This window comes from Colius striatus, chromosome 16, assembly GCF_028858725.1.
Source record: "Colius striatus isolate bColStr4 chromosome 16, bColStr4.1.hap1, whole genome shotgun sequence".
NCBI classification, from domain to species: Eukaryota; Metazoa; Chordata; class Aves; order Coliiformes; family Coliidae; genus Colius; species Colius striatus.
In genome coordinates, this window is record NC_084774.1 from 7,577,372 (window position 1) to 7,593,266 (window position 15,895).

At 41.4% G+C, this 15,895-nt stretch overlaps 1 protein-coding gene and 1 long non-coding RNA gene across 5 annotated transcripts in view; one reads left to right on the plus strand and one right to left on the minus strand.

The window, feature by feature from the left end:
• LOC133626936 (uncharacterized) overlaps positions 1-15,895 on the minus strand; it is a 71,116-nt gene that overhangs the window by 14,034 nt on the left and 41,187 nt on the right. For all 3 annotated transcript variants that reach the window (XR_009819847.1, XR_009819845.1, XR_009819846.1), the window contains exon 4: positions 2,152-2,278. This is a non-coding gene — a long non-coding RNA (uncharacterized LOC133626936). The remainder of the gene's footprint in view (positions 1-2,151; positions 2,279-15,895) is intronic.
• Positions 875-15,235, plus strand: LOC104553404 (protein-glutamine gamma-glutamyltransferase E-like). 2 transcript variants are annotated; one of them, XM_062009188.1, is made up of 13 exons: positions 875-972; positions 2,250-2,417; positions 2,721-2,963; positions 3,513-3,631; positions 4,138-4,266; positions 5,625-5,802; positions 5,958-6,093; positions 6,991-7,094; positions 7,533-7,778; positions 10,570-10,875; positions 12,274-12,431; positions 12,633-12,766; positions 14,850-15,235. In XM_062009188.1, the coding sequence occupies exons 1-13, from the start codon at positions 963-965 to the stop codon at positions 14,995-14,997; spliced, it is 2,079 nt and encodes a 692-aa protein (XP_061865172.1). In that variant the 5' UTR covers positions 875-962; the 3' UTR covers positions 14,998-15,235. The 2 variants fall into 2 exon arrangements, with proteins under 2 accessions (XP_061865172.1, XP_061865171.1); XM_062009187.1 differs by lacking the exon at positions 875-972 and having other exon boundaries at positions 2,192-2,417.

The window sequence follows — 15,895 nt, forward strand, 5'->3', positions numbered from 1 at the left end:
TGTGCATCTCCTATGTAAAATTTTACAGGTCATTTCATAAAAATGTCAGAATTAGTCTCTCTCTTGCTTACCAGAAAGTGGAACCACCTGCAAAGCACGAGCAAAATCACTCTCCTTGAAACAAAGCGAAATATTTCCGTGTACAAACTGGCACTACCAGTTGCACGTTCAGAGGTACCCTATCAGAAAAAGAGCACTGTGCTAACTGAAAACAGTAAGAGCTATTTTGTCACAAGTTGCAAAAGTACTTACCTATCCTCTCTGTAGTGTGGGTCATGCAAACGTGACATGGAGTGCTTGTCTGTTTAGTGTTTTTAAACAGTAACAACACGATAAGTGAAAAATTGGTTCATTAAATTTGGAGCAGTCACCAGCTTTCTCATTCTTTTGCACTTACTGCAGTGGAAAAAAAAACCCCAACAAATAAACCAATAACAGCTCCAGGAACGCAATGGATTCGCTGAATTAATTTAAAGAAAAAGGTCCCTGTAAATACTGCTCATTAATTATTCCAAATTAAGAACAATGTGGTGGAAGGAGGAGTTACACTGTTCCTACAATTTTATCTTTATGATAGAACAAAAAGCAACTAAATGCAGAAATTCTTACAAATTTAAATGCATTAAGAAACTTAACAAGTGGCCAGGCTGTTAGGAGTAAGTATCACACAAGCTTCAGATGTTAAGTTGCAAGAGAATGAGGTCAGGATGTGGGGACTGAGAGACTGAAAAAATGAATGAAAAACTAATTTTCGAACCCTGTTGGTCAGAAAAGGCTGGGGAGCAAAGGCAGCTAGCTATTCGAGCTCCACCCCCACAGGAAACACTGCAAACAGGCAACATTACACCTAGACTTTTAAAGAAGTGAAAGACACACCAGCCATTCCCTGAGTCGACAGAAGTAGAGGAGGCTGTTCAGAGGAAAGCTCCAGAAGCTGCTTATACAAGACATATCGATCCGATATGGGCCAAGGTGAGCAAGGGGTAAGCCCCTTCTGTGGTGCTCTGTTATTTTCTTACACCCTTAACTCACATTCAGTTCTGTAATGGGCACTGAAAGATCACTACTTCTCTAAGGAGTTTTGATCCAAGAAAAGAAAAAAAGGAAGATAAAATTCTTCCATGGAGAGTTAGGAGAAAGATTTTTACAGGAATTAATTGCTTTGTTTTGCTCATTGCACACATGGGAACAGTGAGCTTATGAAAATGAGATTTGGGATAACAGGGTTAAAAATGTTGTATTATGCAAAATTGTGAGATGAGTGCAAATGAGAGACTGACAAATCCAACATGAAAGTATCGTAGCACAGGCTGAGGGAGGCTACAATGAGCAGAGAAAGTTGAAACTTGGAGTTAAGGCAGGGAGGATACAAAAAATTAGGGGATTCTCTTTTTTTGGTGATTTGCTTGTTTGGAGGGTTTTTTTTGCTTACGTGCTAACGTTTATACATACACAAATTGACCAGTTTAATGATTATTCTAATTTGTCCCATGTTGCTTTTCCAACCTTACAAAATAGCTGCTGCCTTTCTAAAGATGAATGTCCCCCACCCCTCAGTTTGTTATACAATAAATATGCTTCAGTGCTATTTTTTAAGTAGATACACTCCCGAAAATCACAGTATTTGTTGCTCACCTTGATAGTGTAAAAAAATGCTTTCCTCCCCATTTGAACTGTGACTACAGAGCTAAGGAGAATCTTCACCCTTTAATGGGCACAGGGGGAAGCACAATGACTGAGGACAGGGAAAAGGCTGAAGTACTTAATGCCTTCTTCCCCTCAGTCTTCGATAGTAAAACCAATTGTACTGTGGGTACCTGGCCCCCTGAGCTGGAAGACAGAGACCGGGACCTGCTGCTCCACCCCAACGCACAAAGTCAACGAGGCTGGATGGGATCCACCCGAGGGTGCTGAGGCAGCTGGTGAAAGTGCTTGCCCATCCACTCTCCATCATCCACCGGCAGTCCCAGCTCACCGGGGACGTCCCACTGCACCGGAGGCTGGCAAACATGACACTCATATACGGGTTACGCTGCCCCTTCTCTATTTAATTGCATAGATAGTCTCTAACAGTCTAAGCAAGGTGAAGTCTCTGCCTTTCTATTGCTTTATTTCCATTTTTGGTAGAAACTTTACATAAGTACCAGTTACCTGGAAAAAGTAATATGCAATTCTTGAGAGTGTATCTGTGCTCCTTCCTCTTTGGATGTACCCTCACATTTTCTTGTTCTTCTCGCTGTTTTTTATAGCTGCAACGCAGCCTAGTACCAACTGGCACCTGAAAGAAAATGCAAGAGACCACCACACAAGTAAATTTTCTAGCAAAGAGTTGGTTGTGAGGAGAGGACAGGCCTTCACTATCACCTTCAATGGAACAGAACAGCCTGATAAAAACTTAACATTCATCGCAGAAACAGGTATGACCTCCCACTTTTTTCGCAGAAACAGTAACGCTGCCTCGTGATGTTGTTTTGGCCTGATACGCACTGTACAACAGCAAGATAACACCTGAGAGCCAATATGCTTGTTCACATAGCCATGGAACTGTTTGGTGCGTTTGTTATATTATTCTCATCTCAGCTAGCAGCAACAGCTTCCTCTGTTTCCAACATATAGCATAAATTCATCTGAGGAAAGGACTACATCCCTGAGCTGATTGACAACTAAATCTCTATTTCAGCAAGCTGGGGAACAAAATGTTCTTTTTTTTTCCTTAAAAGGTCCAAAACCCTCAAAGCTGGCCAAAACCCAGGCCACATTCGGTATCTCCAGCACAGTGAGCAAGGAGACCTGGAGTGCAGTTCTACAGTCTACCAGTTCCAGCTCCGTGAGCATCTCAATTTCCAGCCCACCTAATGCTGTCATTGGACGCTACAAGCTGAGTGTTCAAAGTACTTTGAGTGGCAGCTCCTCTCCAGCAAGCCTTGGCACTTTTGTTTTGCTCTTTAACCCTTGGTCTTCAGGTATGAATTTCCACTGAAAAACAAAGTTGCTTGTAGCTTCCTTAATATTTGCAGCTTCTCTATTTGATCTACGCTTCTTTAAAATACGAGGGCTGAACATTCACCACATAATGTATAGTGAGAAAAGTGAAAGGTTAAACAGCTTCTTAGGACCTTCTGATATGTAAAATCAGCTCTGTATCATGTACTTACCAGAGAGCTCCTTGCCCAAAAAGACTAGGTTATGCTTAAGCAAATCCAGTTCTGCTTTTGCCAGAGCTTCCCTAGTACTGCACAAGCTTAGAAGAGCACATCTGGCCTCTGCAGAGCCAAGAAAAAGAGTCACATCTCTTCCATCTTCTACCAGTTTTGACAGCGTCATACCTCTGCCTTCACCCGCACACATCCCCACCCCTTTCTTCAATTATGGGGAATCCCGAGTTTTACCATCTGTTTATAACAGTAAGAACAACGTGGATATCTGCAAACACTCTTATTGATGGAGACCAAGGCTCCTCCAGTTTTATTTTGCCTGCTGTGGTTTCAAATACCTCTGTTTTGGCTTTTCAGGTGATGACGTGTTCATGCCTAACAAGGCCGAGTGTGATGAATATGTGCTAGAAGAGTTTGGCATCATTTTTGCAGGCAATAAAAATCGTATCAACAGCTTTGGATGGAATTTTGGCCAGGTAAATGCAGCACTGAAACACCAGACAGTGTTTCTTGCTCTGGTTTTCACATGAACTGGGTGTCCAGGCCTTGTTTGTTTTTCCAGTTCATCACATACATCTCTGAAGAGCAGGAGTCTGGTATTGACATCAGAACTCACTCCAAGCCCTGTTATGCCAAGGAACGTGAAGATTTGTAATTGACTAGTCAGTCATACAACCTCAGACTCGGAGATGCAGCCAGCAGAAACGTTAGTGTCTGCTGGGAGTAAAGTACTGTAGCAATGCTGAGAGGCAAAGTCCTGGACCTTAAGTCCATAGATTGCCAAGTTTTGAAAAGCTCTTTGAGTTCTCATCCCCAGTCTGTTGAGGCTGCATTTTTATGTGGTAATTCCTGCCTGAGATGCAGCACTTAATTTGATGTTTTAAAAAAAAAAACACAACAAAACCCTACATAAGCACTTACATGGCTCTGATTTTTAGTACGGTGCTCTGTGTTTCCAAAACACTAACTTATTTCTATATAGTTTCAAGCAGATATTCTCAACATTTGCCTTTCCATGCTGGATCGAAGCTTACGCTATCGTCAGGATCCCGCTGCAGATGTATCTCACAGAAATGACCCCAAATACCTGGGTCGCGTTCTCAGTGCAATGGTAAGCAACACGTTCAAAAGGTCTGAACTACTAACTGTTCTTTTAAAGCACTTAAAGCAAGTATGAAGACACTTCTCAGAAAATTTTAGGCTGCTGTATGCACCAGAAATGTGGGCCAGAGAAACACCTAGGCAGTCGTCTGATCTAAGCCTGCTAGATTTATCCCACCTGTGATATTTCTGATACTTATCACTTTGATATCCAGTAGTCAAACTGGAAGTATAAGACGTAGGGTGGTACGCTGAGGGAACAAGCCCTTGGAGGTTTTCCTTTAGTCTGACCTTGGCTTGAAAACTCTGCCAAGGATGGAGGTTTCATCGCCTCTGTGACTGACCGGCCCTGAGTTGCACTACCCTCTTAGTGACGAATTTTTCTCTTATGCCAAATATTGTTTTCCCAAGGAACAACCTTCTGCTGCTGCATATTGTTCTATAACCTGCCAGAACAAAGCTGGACACGGACAACTTAGAACGTTCCACTGAAGTGGTTTTAAGCTGCTATTACATTCCCGTTAGCCCCTTTTTAGACTGAACTAGCCCAGTGCTTTCAACCTCTTCTTGTAGATGTGTGCTCCACACAATCAGACCATCTCAGTAGCCCTCCCTCCTGGGCCCTCTTCAGTGTCTCAACATCCCCTTGAACTGAGGGATGGGATTCCTAGCCTAGCCTCGCTAGGGATAATTAAAGAGGGCTATGAGCATTCCTCTGTCTCCTGACCACACTTTTCCCAGTGTAGCCTAGCATGGGCTTTCCCTTTACGATGAGAGTGCACTGTTGGCTCAAATTCGACATGGCGCTTGCCTCAGCTCCCAGGCCCCTTCCCAGCCTGCACCGATGCATGGGGTTATACTCTGCACCAAACTCTGAAATCTACACCTTTTTTTCCTGAACTTCATGAAGTTTCTATTATCACAGTACCTGAGACTTTCAATATGACTCTGCCCCATTTGTTTTGTCAGCCACTTCCCCTTATTTAATTTAAATTTGCTGAGAGTTCACTAAATCATGATCCAGGCACATACTGAAAGCTTAGCCACATGATATGCATTGATGACGCCTTTCAATGATACAGAGGTAAAGTTGCCACCTCATATCACAAAGTTCACTAAAAACCAGTGTTTGCTCTCTCACCTGGTGCTCCTGTGGTAGAAAACAGGAACTAAATGCTCTCTGTCTCTTGAGAGGATGCATACTTAATTTCCCTGAAAAGAAAAGGCTTCTCCCTGAAAACCAGCTGCATGAAGCAGTGTTGTCAACTAAAATGTCATTCAGGGCTTTCCACCTGCACATTTCCCTATGGCTACGACGTTTGCTGTAAACTCTTTATCTCGTCATAAATTTAGGGAATATTTTTACAGGTCAACGCCAATGATGACCAAGGGGTGCTGCTAGGAAACTGGAGTGGAAACTACGACGGTGGGAAAAGTCCAAGCAGTTGGACTGGAAGTGGAGAAATCCTGCAAAACTGGAAGAAATCAGGATTCAAACCTGTTCGATATGGACAATGCTGGGTTTTTGCAGCAGTATTGACTACAGGTATGTTCTGTCATGCATATACCTGACAGATTCCGTTAAAAGAAGCACTAATGATACTTCCTACATGAAAATCTTTCCAGACGTTAGTATGTAGTAAGAAACTTCGTATTCCAGAAATACTGCTTTCTGACTATGGTTTTCTATTTGCTTTTTAGTGCTTAGATGTCTGGGGATTCCCACTCGTACAATTACAAACTTCAGCTCTGCCCACGATGCACATGGAAATCTGCGTGTGGATGAGTTTTATGATGCTTCTGGAAATCACTTGGACAGGTCACCTGACAGCATATGGTAAGGCTCTACAATATTTAATAGTAGGTCCTATCAATGCCCACTGCAGAGTCTTCAGGTGCAGACTATAGATTCTAACCAAAAAATGCTTTGTTACCTTCTTTAAAATTACCTTAAAAACATACACAGGATTAATAAAAAAACTACTACAAAACAATACCACAAAACTTGATGTTTTCACTTTTTCAGTTAAAGAAAGCATCGTCATATAAGTTAGTTACAACAGAGCTAATTGAACACAGAGCAGTCAAAATTATGGTTATGATGCCATAATTGACCGAATAATTGTGATATCCCACTGGAAAAATCAAACAACAGGACCTGACTTAGTTTGGAACTATTCTTCAAAACCAGTTCACGTCAAACTGTAAAAGTCCAACTGAACTATTTTTCTGCCTATTTTTCTTTTTTGCAGTGACATCACTTGCAGTGAAAATAATGTAACTATTGCCACTATTAAGCATCAAATGCAATTCAAACGAACTCACATTCATCAAAGAACAGGCACAGTTCCTCACTTTTTGTCTTGTTTACTCCTCTGCTTGTTCTGGACCCATTCTAAAGATAAACTATAACTGTAGCATTGTGCTATAAGGAAAACAGCTATAACTAGGGAAGCACACGTGCTCAGACTTTTTGGAAACAGGCTGAAGACATTTTGTGTAATTTTAAGAATTTGCTTTCTGCCCTTGGACGTCCATGTCTGTTACACAATGCAATTTTTCTGCTCCTACCTAGCTAATATAGTCTGGATCAGAGTTTAAGTAGTCAGTCTCAGATACGAATCTAAGTAAATTAAGGCATTTAATACATTTAACTAAGATCTCTGTTTGTTGGATGTAAACGGGAATTTAGAAGCACATCTTAGTATCTTATTTTGTTCATTCTTGCAAATAGGAATTTCCATGTCTGGAATGAAAGTTGGTTTTCTCGCAGTGACTTGGGCTCCTCATACGGTGGATGGCAAATTCTGGATGCAACTCCCCAAGAAGAAAGTGGAGGTACCCAGATTTTATTTCAGGAATAACGTTGAAAAATTATAAAGTCAGTCATTTTTACAGAGAAGAAAAAAAAATTGTAAACCCATTGTAAAAGGGTCATCTTGCTCAGTAATAGAGTGGGGGAAGAGAACACTTTATCTGTCGCATTAGAAAAGCCTCAGATCATCTGTGGATGCCAAGAGACAAACTAAATTCCTAGAAGCAGTCTTTTGCAGCAATTTCTGCATTTCCAATGTAGGTATTGAGAGCTACTGAAAATTAAGAGGCAATATAAAATAAATCAAGTGTATCTTCATGATAAACACAAGACACATTGATGAGGCCTGGTACGTGGAGGGAAGGGCTAGAATGAGACAATGGCACAGGGCAAGTCAGGAGTCATCGATAAATATTGTCAAAGACTGATTTGGTCTACATTAAATTTTCTCAATGCTGTAGGAATTTATCAGTGTGGTCCTGCCTCACGGAATGCCATCAAAGAAGGAGATGTCGACCTTGACTACGACTGCCCATTTGTATTTGCAGAAGTGAATGCAGACTGTATGTACTGGAATTATGACCCCACAACTGAAAAGAAAACATTAATATTCTCTGAGTCTGCCACAATTGGCCAATTCATCAGCACAAAGGCAGTTGGCAGAGATGATCGTGTAGATGTCACCAAGGATTATAAATATGAAGAAGGTAAATAAAACCACCGATTCTTCTTGTTACATAGCTGCTTTGGTCATAGAGCAGGAGTCTCTTAGTGGGCAATTCTAGGCATCTATAAACTAGGAATAAATGTTATAACTAGTTGATTCAGTTCTAACAGAAAAGGGAACAGAAGATAAAGAGTGAAAAATACCGCCTTGCCATTCCTTAGGTGGAACTGCTCTTTTGTACCTAAATAAGGCAAGTCCAAGTATCTGCGAGTACAACATTCACTGTTCCACCTGCTTGTTGCTAATGTATACTGACTGCCTCTGCTTTGTGAAAATTAGTCTATGACTCAGTTATTTGACAGGAGGATGAAAGGACTATTACAGGACTGAGGACCAGAAGAAAGCAAATGTCACTCCAGTCTTCAAAAGGGTAAGACGGAGGACCTGGATAACTACAGAGTGGTCAGCCTCACCTCTGTCCCTGGGAAGGTGATGGAAAAACTTAGCCTAGGTGCCGACTCCAGACATCTAAAGGACAAGAGGTTCATTGGGAGCAGTCAACACGGCTTTACCAAAGGGAAGTCATGTTTGACCAACCTGATAGCCTTTTATGAAGATGTAACCAGGTGGATGTGTGGTGATAGTGCAGTGGATGTGGTTTATCTTGATTTCAGTAAAGCATTTGACACTCCCTCCCACAGTATCCTGGCAGCAAAACTGAGAAAGTGTAGGCTGGATGATCAGATAGTGAGGTGGATTTTTAACTGGTTGAAGGGAAGAAGGCAGAGAGTTGTGATCAATGGGGCAGGGTCTAGTTGGAGGCTTGGGTCTAGCGGAGTCCCTCAGGGGTCAGTGCTGGGACCAGTACTATTCAATATAATCATTAAAGTTCTTGGTGAGGGAACAGAGGGCACTGTCAGCAAGTTTGCTGGTGATACTAAACTGGGGGGAGTGGCTGACACCCCAGAAGGCTTTGCTGCCATTCAAGGAGACCTGGGCAGGCTGGAGAGTTGGGCAGGGAGAAATGTAACAAAACTCCACAAGGGCAAGTGTAGAGTGTTGCACCTAGGAAAGAACAACCACATGTACTGGGACGGGTTGGGGAATGAACTCTTAGAGACTAACGTAGGGGAAAGGGACCTGGGGGTCCTGGTGGAAAGCAAGTTGACCATGACTTAGCATCTCAATGATATCCAATGACAGGACAAGGTGTGATGAGTACAAGCTGGAATATAAGAATTTCCAAAGAAACATAAGGACAAATTTCTTCCCTGTGAGGCTGCTGGAGCCCTGGAAGGGGCTGCCCAGATGGGTTGTGGAGTCTCCTTCTCTGGAGACATTGCAAACTCACCTGGATGAGTTCCTGTGTGATCTACTCTAGGAGGTCCTGCTCTGTCAGGGGGAGACTGAACTGGATGATCTTTCAAGGCCCTTTCCAACCCTTAAGATTCCGTGATTCCTTCTGGGGCCAGTCTTATTCAACATCTTCATCAACGACCTGGATGAGGGGACAGAGTGAACCCTCAGCAAGTTCGCTGATGACACCAAACTGGGAGGACTGGTTGATTCACCAGAAGGTTGTGATGCCATTCAGCAGGACCTCGACCGGCTTGAGAGTTGGGCAGAGAGGAACCTCATGAGGTTCAGCAAGGTTAAGTGCAGAGTCCTGCATCTGGGAAGGAAGAACCCCGTGCACCAGTATAGGCTGGGGGTTGAACTGCTGAAGACCAGCTCTGCAGAGAGAGACCTGGGAGTCCTGACTGATAATAACCTAAACATGAGCAGCCATGTGCCCTTGTGGCCAAGAAGGCCAATGGCATCCTGGGATGCATCAAGAAGAGTGTAGCCAGCAGGTCAAGGGAGGTTCTTCTTCCCCTCTACTCTGCCCTGGTGAGGCCTCATCTGGAGTCCTGTGTCCAGTTCTGGGCTCCTCAGCTCAAGAGGGACAGGGAACTGCTGGAGAGAGTCCAGCGCAGGGCCACCAAGATGCTGAGGGGACTGGAATATCTTTCATACGAGGAAAGGCTGCGGGAACTGGGGCTGTTTAGTCTAGAAAAGAGGAGACTGAGGAGAGATCTTATTAACATTTACAAATATCTACATGGTGGGTGTCAGGAGGTTGGGACATCCTTTTTTTTGTGTTGTAGCTAGCAACAGGACAAGGGATAATGGGATGAAGCTGGAACACAAAAAGTTCCACTTAAACATAAGAAAAAACTATTTCACTGTGAGGGAGCAGTGAAACAGGCTGCCCAGAGGGGTTGTGGAGTCTCCTTCCTTGGAGGTCTTCAAGACCTGCCTGGACATGTTCCTATGCGACCTGATCTAGGTTGACCTGCTTCTGCAGGGGTGTTGTACTAGATGATCTCTAAAGGTCCCTTCCGACCCCTACTATTCTATGATTCTGTTTTCTCCCCATCCTCTAGGTAGGAAGGGGGAGTGAGTGAGAAGCTGGGTGGACGTTTGCCTGCTAGCCAGAGTCCCTCCACCACATGGTGGTGTCAGCCTTCCCTTATATCAGGAGCCTTTTCTGTACTAGCAAATAAGAATGTGCATTTTTAAATACCACAACCAGGAAAAGAAATTTAAATGGGATGAGTGAGAAACACTGGACTTAAGATTCTGGGTTACAAAAAAATATGATTAGAGAGGCAGTAACATTACTGGCTGCAGATCCAGCTGCTACACCATTAGGTGTAGCAGCATAAAACAGAAGCTGAGTTCATCTCTAAGTAGAGGCACTAAATTCTTCTTTCTTGTTGCTAGCAGTAGTGTAAACTAAGAGATGTATGATAACTGTTGAGGATAATTTTCCTGATTGGTTCTCATAGGCTCTACAAAAGAAAGAGATATTTTTAAAAAAGCCCGTAAGAAACTGGGACTTGAGGATAAATTTGATCCGACAGCACCGACACCACAAGAAATCGATCAGAAGCCTGACATCTCGGGGAAGTTCAAGGTGGCTGGCACTTTAGAAGTTGGCAAAGATCTCAATCTAATTCTGGTTCTTACAAACTTACAGTCTGATTCTAAGACAGTTCATGTAAATATGACTGCTTGGAGCACTCTGTACACTAGAAGACCAGTTCATGAGATCTGGAAGGACTCCACATCTGTCACTCTGTCTCCTAAGGAAGGTAAATTGTGAAATAAGTTTTAATCGTAACTGTATAATTGTGTTCTCAGTAAATGGGCATTGGTAGCTGATCAACAAGGGTGAAAAAGCTCTAACAAACCACAGTGTTAAAGTATTATACAGAAAAGGCTAAAAAAAAAAATGACATTGCACTTTCATAAACAAAAAGTCAAGTTTTACACCATAATTTCCTTAAGTACTATTCACATTTTGGAAGACATATCTCAGGAGTGAAGATGGTGAGTAAACATGAAGTTTCATTTACCAAAATTTACATTTAAAAAGGTAAGGATTACATTAAAAGCACAGAAATCAACTCTGACTAAACGTGTTCTGGACAATTACAGGGAGCCTTACTGAAAGGTAACAGGGCATGGCTAACAGCAGAAACAAGAAACCTGATCCATACACACCTCGGAATGGAATTAAAGCATGAAGGAATAGAAATAGCTGAAATAGCCAGCTAAGCTCCACAGAAAAGAAAGTTTGTATTGAAGGATTGTTGAGGAGTAAAGGAACTCAGACTTTTTTTTCTTTCCATATGGAATTTGGTAACACTACCAAGAAATTGCCTACTTAAATATGAGTATTGCTGGAAAGATTAAGTTAGGTTACCTCGTTAGGAGCTTGAGGTAGTAGATGTATCAGCATCTCTACAGTGAACTGAAATATGATTGATCCACAGCTGATTTTAGCTTGTATTAATCCTAGGCTTCAATGCATATGGTCCCCATTTTCCTACTTACTTTTGGGAGATTTTGCATTAGTAACTTATCTTTTCTTGTGTTTTTCATCTGCTGTATACTGCTGGAAAGTACTTTGTAGCTCACAGTGTCTGCATGCAGCGTGGCTACTCCTGAGTTTGATATTTAGTGCACAAGTGGCCAAAAACATGGAATTGCCTGTATTCAGAGACAGAGTATTCCAGTATTCCTCGATTTCAATTACGGCATGGAAACTACTGTAAAAACACATGAGAATAAAAAGTAGATAATGCTAGGAAAGATAAGAGAAATGTAAAGACATTATTCAGCTTGTCTCAGCACATGACAAGCAAATAGGACCGATGAGGCCTTATCACAGCATGTTTTGTAACTAGTGGAGTGGCACCAGCAAACTTCTTAAACTCCATTTGCCTTATCTTTCAGAGCAACTGGGAGGAAAATAAGCCAGGCAACATGACAGTAGGGAAAACAGGAGGGAAAACATTGAAAAAAGTCACTCTTTCTCTTTAACAAACTGATGAATTTTCAGGAACTGAGTGATGGATGAAGGCCTTCCTAGTCCCAGACACTGCATAATGGAAAATACTACAAAAATACTATTGGTATGAAACTCTGTGGTCTTATGAAAGCATATATCAATTCCTTTTTTTGTGTTTTGTTTTGTTTTTTATCAGAGAAAGAATTTCCTATTAAGATACCATATACTGAATATCAACAGCAGTTAACCACAGACAATATGATTCAGGTAACTGCTTTATGTCATGTAGAAGGTGGTATTCAAGTGCTAGCGCAAAGAGACATCATCTTGGACAGTCCTGCCATCGACATACAGGTAAATTGTCCTTTTGCTCCAACTGCAGTGGCAGGGAAAGTGAGCTCTTGTAAGCACTTTCTTCCCTGAAAGAGATGTTTCGCTCACGTTCTGACATGGTCCACTGTAGGATCTCATCATATCTCCTCTTCTGATGAGCAAGAAGGCTGAGATAGCAAAGAATACCGACAACCTGGCTTTTCAAGTGTTTTCTTTGCACAGGTACCTGGTGAAGCAAAAGTGAATAAAGAACTGGATGTGGAAGTGATATTTACCAATCCTATTGATGTGGACCTGATGGACTGTGTGCTGCAGGTAGAAGGCAATGACCTGCTCAGAGGAATCCTTCAGATAGAGTAAGTACAAGAAAAGCCTCCTTTCTGCTTTTAAAGATACCTGAGCAAGAACATAGGCATAGATGACTTGGAACCAAACAGTGGGATGAGACAGCAATTTTCTTCTTGCTGTAACCTGGGAGGCCAGTCAATGTAACATCTGGTAATGAAGAGCTTGACAGTTTTGAATCAGCTCTTCATCTAAGCTAGGCTTTGGCTCCATAGTTTGGGAGGGCAAGTAATTGTTCTCATAATTGCATAGAACTTGTTTTCCTGTCTAGCAGAACCCCACAGTTTCAATGAAAAACATATGCTTACAGGTTGAACTTTCCTGTCCTGATCTTAGGGCCAACAATATGATAGATGCCTGCTTCTCTCCATACTGTACCCAATGCTATACAGAATCGCAGAATCATGGGATGGTAGGAGTTGGAAGGGACTTTTAGACATCATCTAGTCCAACCCCCCTGCCAAAGCAGGTCCGCCTAGATCAGGTCACACAGGAAGGAGTCCAGGTGGGTCTTGAAGACCTCCAGAGAAGGAGACTCCACAGCCTCCCTGGGCAGGCTGGGCCAGTGCTCTGTCGCTCTCACAGTAAAATACTCTTTTCTTATGTTTAAATAGAACTTTTTGTGTTCCAGCTTCTTTCCATTAGTCCTTGTCCTGTCATTTTGCATTCATTATTAACTGATTTTTTTGGTTTTTTGCTTTATGACAATGGACTGCTGGTGCCAGTCTGGGTGTTCAGCCTTTGTGTTTACATCAGACAGACAGACATGCATGTGAAAAGCAGGTGTACCAGTGTCCCAGCTTTGGGAACAAAAATGAACACGGATTGTTTAGACGCAGGTTTTGATCTTGAAGATCTCTAAGAAGTTCAAGCCGAAGCATGCTTCATGCATAGCTATTCTAGACACAATAAATCACGACTAAGGAGGATAGCTATTAAAGAGCAGACTAAACCGTGACCAGCACGTACTGTTTTGATGACTGAATTTACTAAGGCCTGAAACTTGAACACTGCTGAAATTAATGAGACAGATAGGAAAAATGGTGAATATACAACCAAAGGTTGGGCTGAGTTTTTTAATTAAAAAAGAAAAATTCCCAAACCAAGAAGTATAGGCACGTTGATTCAAGCCTGGCTTTCAAAACTCTACAAAATACTTATGTTAGGAGATTAATAAACAGTCAAGTAACTATTAGATGGTGGTGTTGTGGTGAATGAGAAGATTGGAATAAAATCGGTACCTTTTGCTACAGATCTCAAATTCACATTTTTACACTTTGATGATTTTGTATCTTGCCTTGCCATTTTTCCTTCAGTATATCACAAGTAAACCAGGTTAAATTTTCAGATTGACCCCCACTTTGCACATATAGAAAACTGCACACAAATTTTGACGTATGCTAGCAAACACAGTTATTTAAAAAAAATAGCTGTCAAACAGGAGTGTGTTCTTCAACTGAATACACACACAAACACACACAGCAACTTAACATTGCCATTTGCCCTTGAGTAACTAACTAGGAATGGTATATCCCATAAGATTTCCTGAGGAAATTTAGCAATTTCATGTTGTCTGTCACATCCAAGTTTATCCTCAGGCAAGACGAGACACTATGACTGCGTAAGGCTGTTTGGGAATACCATAAACATGAGTCTCCCAAAACTGCAAAATACAATGTCTTCAAACATTTTAACTTCGATATACTGGGGTTTTCTTGGTGCTATGATCTGTTCTATTTCAGGAGTTTGTATGAACATTCTTCACGGTCTCGGATTATTCTTTTCTAATAACTCAGTTACATGTTCTACATCCTCTGTTCTCCGTGACTATTTATCCCATCCGATAGTAATATGTCCCCCTTTGTGTGATTATCTGGGTCACTGCACCATGTATTTGTGAGAGACCATAATGCATGGGTTTGAGTATGTAAATACATATCACATAGCCAAGTCCTGTATGGTCTTTTCATGGCCATCCTACACTGAACTGACAGGAATTCTTACTTAAGATGTAAGATGGTTAGTGAAGAATCTCAAGCATGAAGCATAAACCTGTTCTCATTTTATTTTTTCTCCCTTTGTTTCCTCTTTTAGCGTACCATCATTGAAAGCCAGTGAGAAATCTAGTACAAAATTTAAGATCATTCCTTTTGAGACGGGTCCCAAACATCTACTTGTTAACTTCTCCTGTGATAAATTTGCAGATATCAAGACCTTTAAGATGATAAATGTGATTGACTAACACAAAGATATACAATGAATGGTCTATGTGGGTATAAATTTAACAAGATGCTGTAAGAAACCTTGTATAAGAAAACAAGGAGAAAATTAGCAAAGCAAAAAAACCCTCATTTCCTGGGATAATGGGTTACTAACATCATATCCTTAATTTTTTACATTGGAATTTTAAATAAACTGAGAAATAGTTGCTTTTTCATTTACTGTTCTGAGTGTCCACGTTATTAAAGAGAGTATCTTAATTTCTGTTTGGAGACTGTTTCTTTGACTTTTGTCTGGTTTCCTTTGAAAATTGTTCTTTTGGCCTTCACATGTCCCTGCACAAACCTCCATAAACTCACCCTTACACATTTTAAAGCCTTATACAGTGTTTCTCCTTATTGTAACTGTGATACTACAAAACAGACAGGACGGTTTGCACGATGTATGTCATTTAGCTTTGTCTTTTTTGCTGCAAAGTCTGTCCTGACTATTTTTTTTTCTTTTCTGGTAAATCACAGTGACCAAATGAGGCACAGGAAATGTTCAAAAGGAATTTGAGTGGTGTCCAATGTGAGGCCCATTTGACAAACATGTTAAGATAACTACCTTGCTCAACATACGTGATGTTTTTGCACATTGGTATTTTGCACTTGCTGAAAGTCTTCTTTTGGGAATCAGTCTTAAATCTAAGAGTATTGTAATTTGAGATGAGTTAAGAATTCTTCATTACAGATGGTGTGTCACGAAGTTGTCTTTCAGAGTTCAAGTTTAGTAAAGCTTACCTAAACCCCTTTATGCAGGGATAGGTACAAGCTGGGTTCTGGGAACATGTGAACTAGGCATGGCACCATGAGTGACTTGGTTTATGGCCAATAATTTTACAACAGTTAAATCAATCTCTGACTGAGAATGATCTGCGT

Excerpts from the sequence above, each read along its gene's own strand:
- LOC104553404 (XM_062009187.1), top strand. The coding sequence starts at position 2,207 with ATGTACCCTCACATTTTCTTGTTCTTCTCGCTGTTTTTTATAGCTGCA. Across the intron at positions 7,095-7,532 it reads TCCCCAAGAAGAAAGTGGAG|GAATTTATCAGTGTGGTCCT; the intron begins GTACCCAGATTT and ends TCAATGCTGTAG. Across the intron at positions 10,876-12,273 it reads CACTCTGTCTCCTAAGGAAG|AGAAAGAATTTCCTATTAAG; the intron begins GTAAATTGTGAA and ends GTTTTTTATCAG.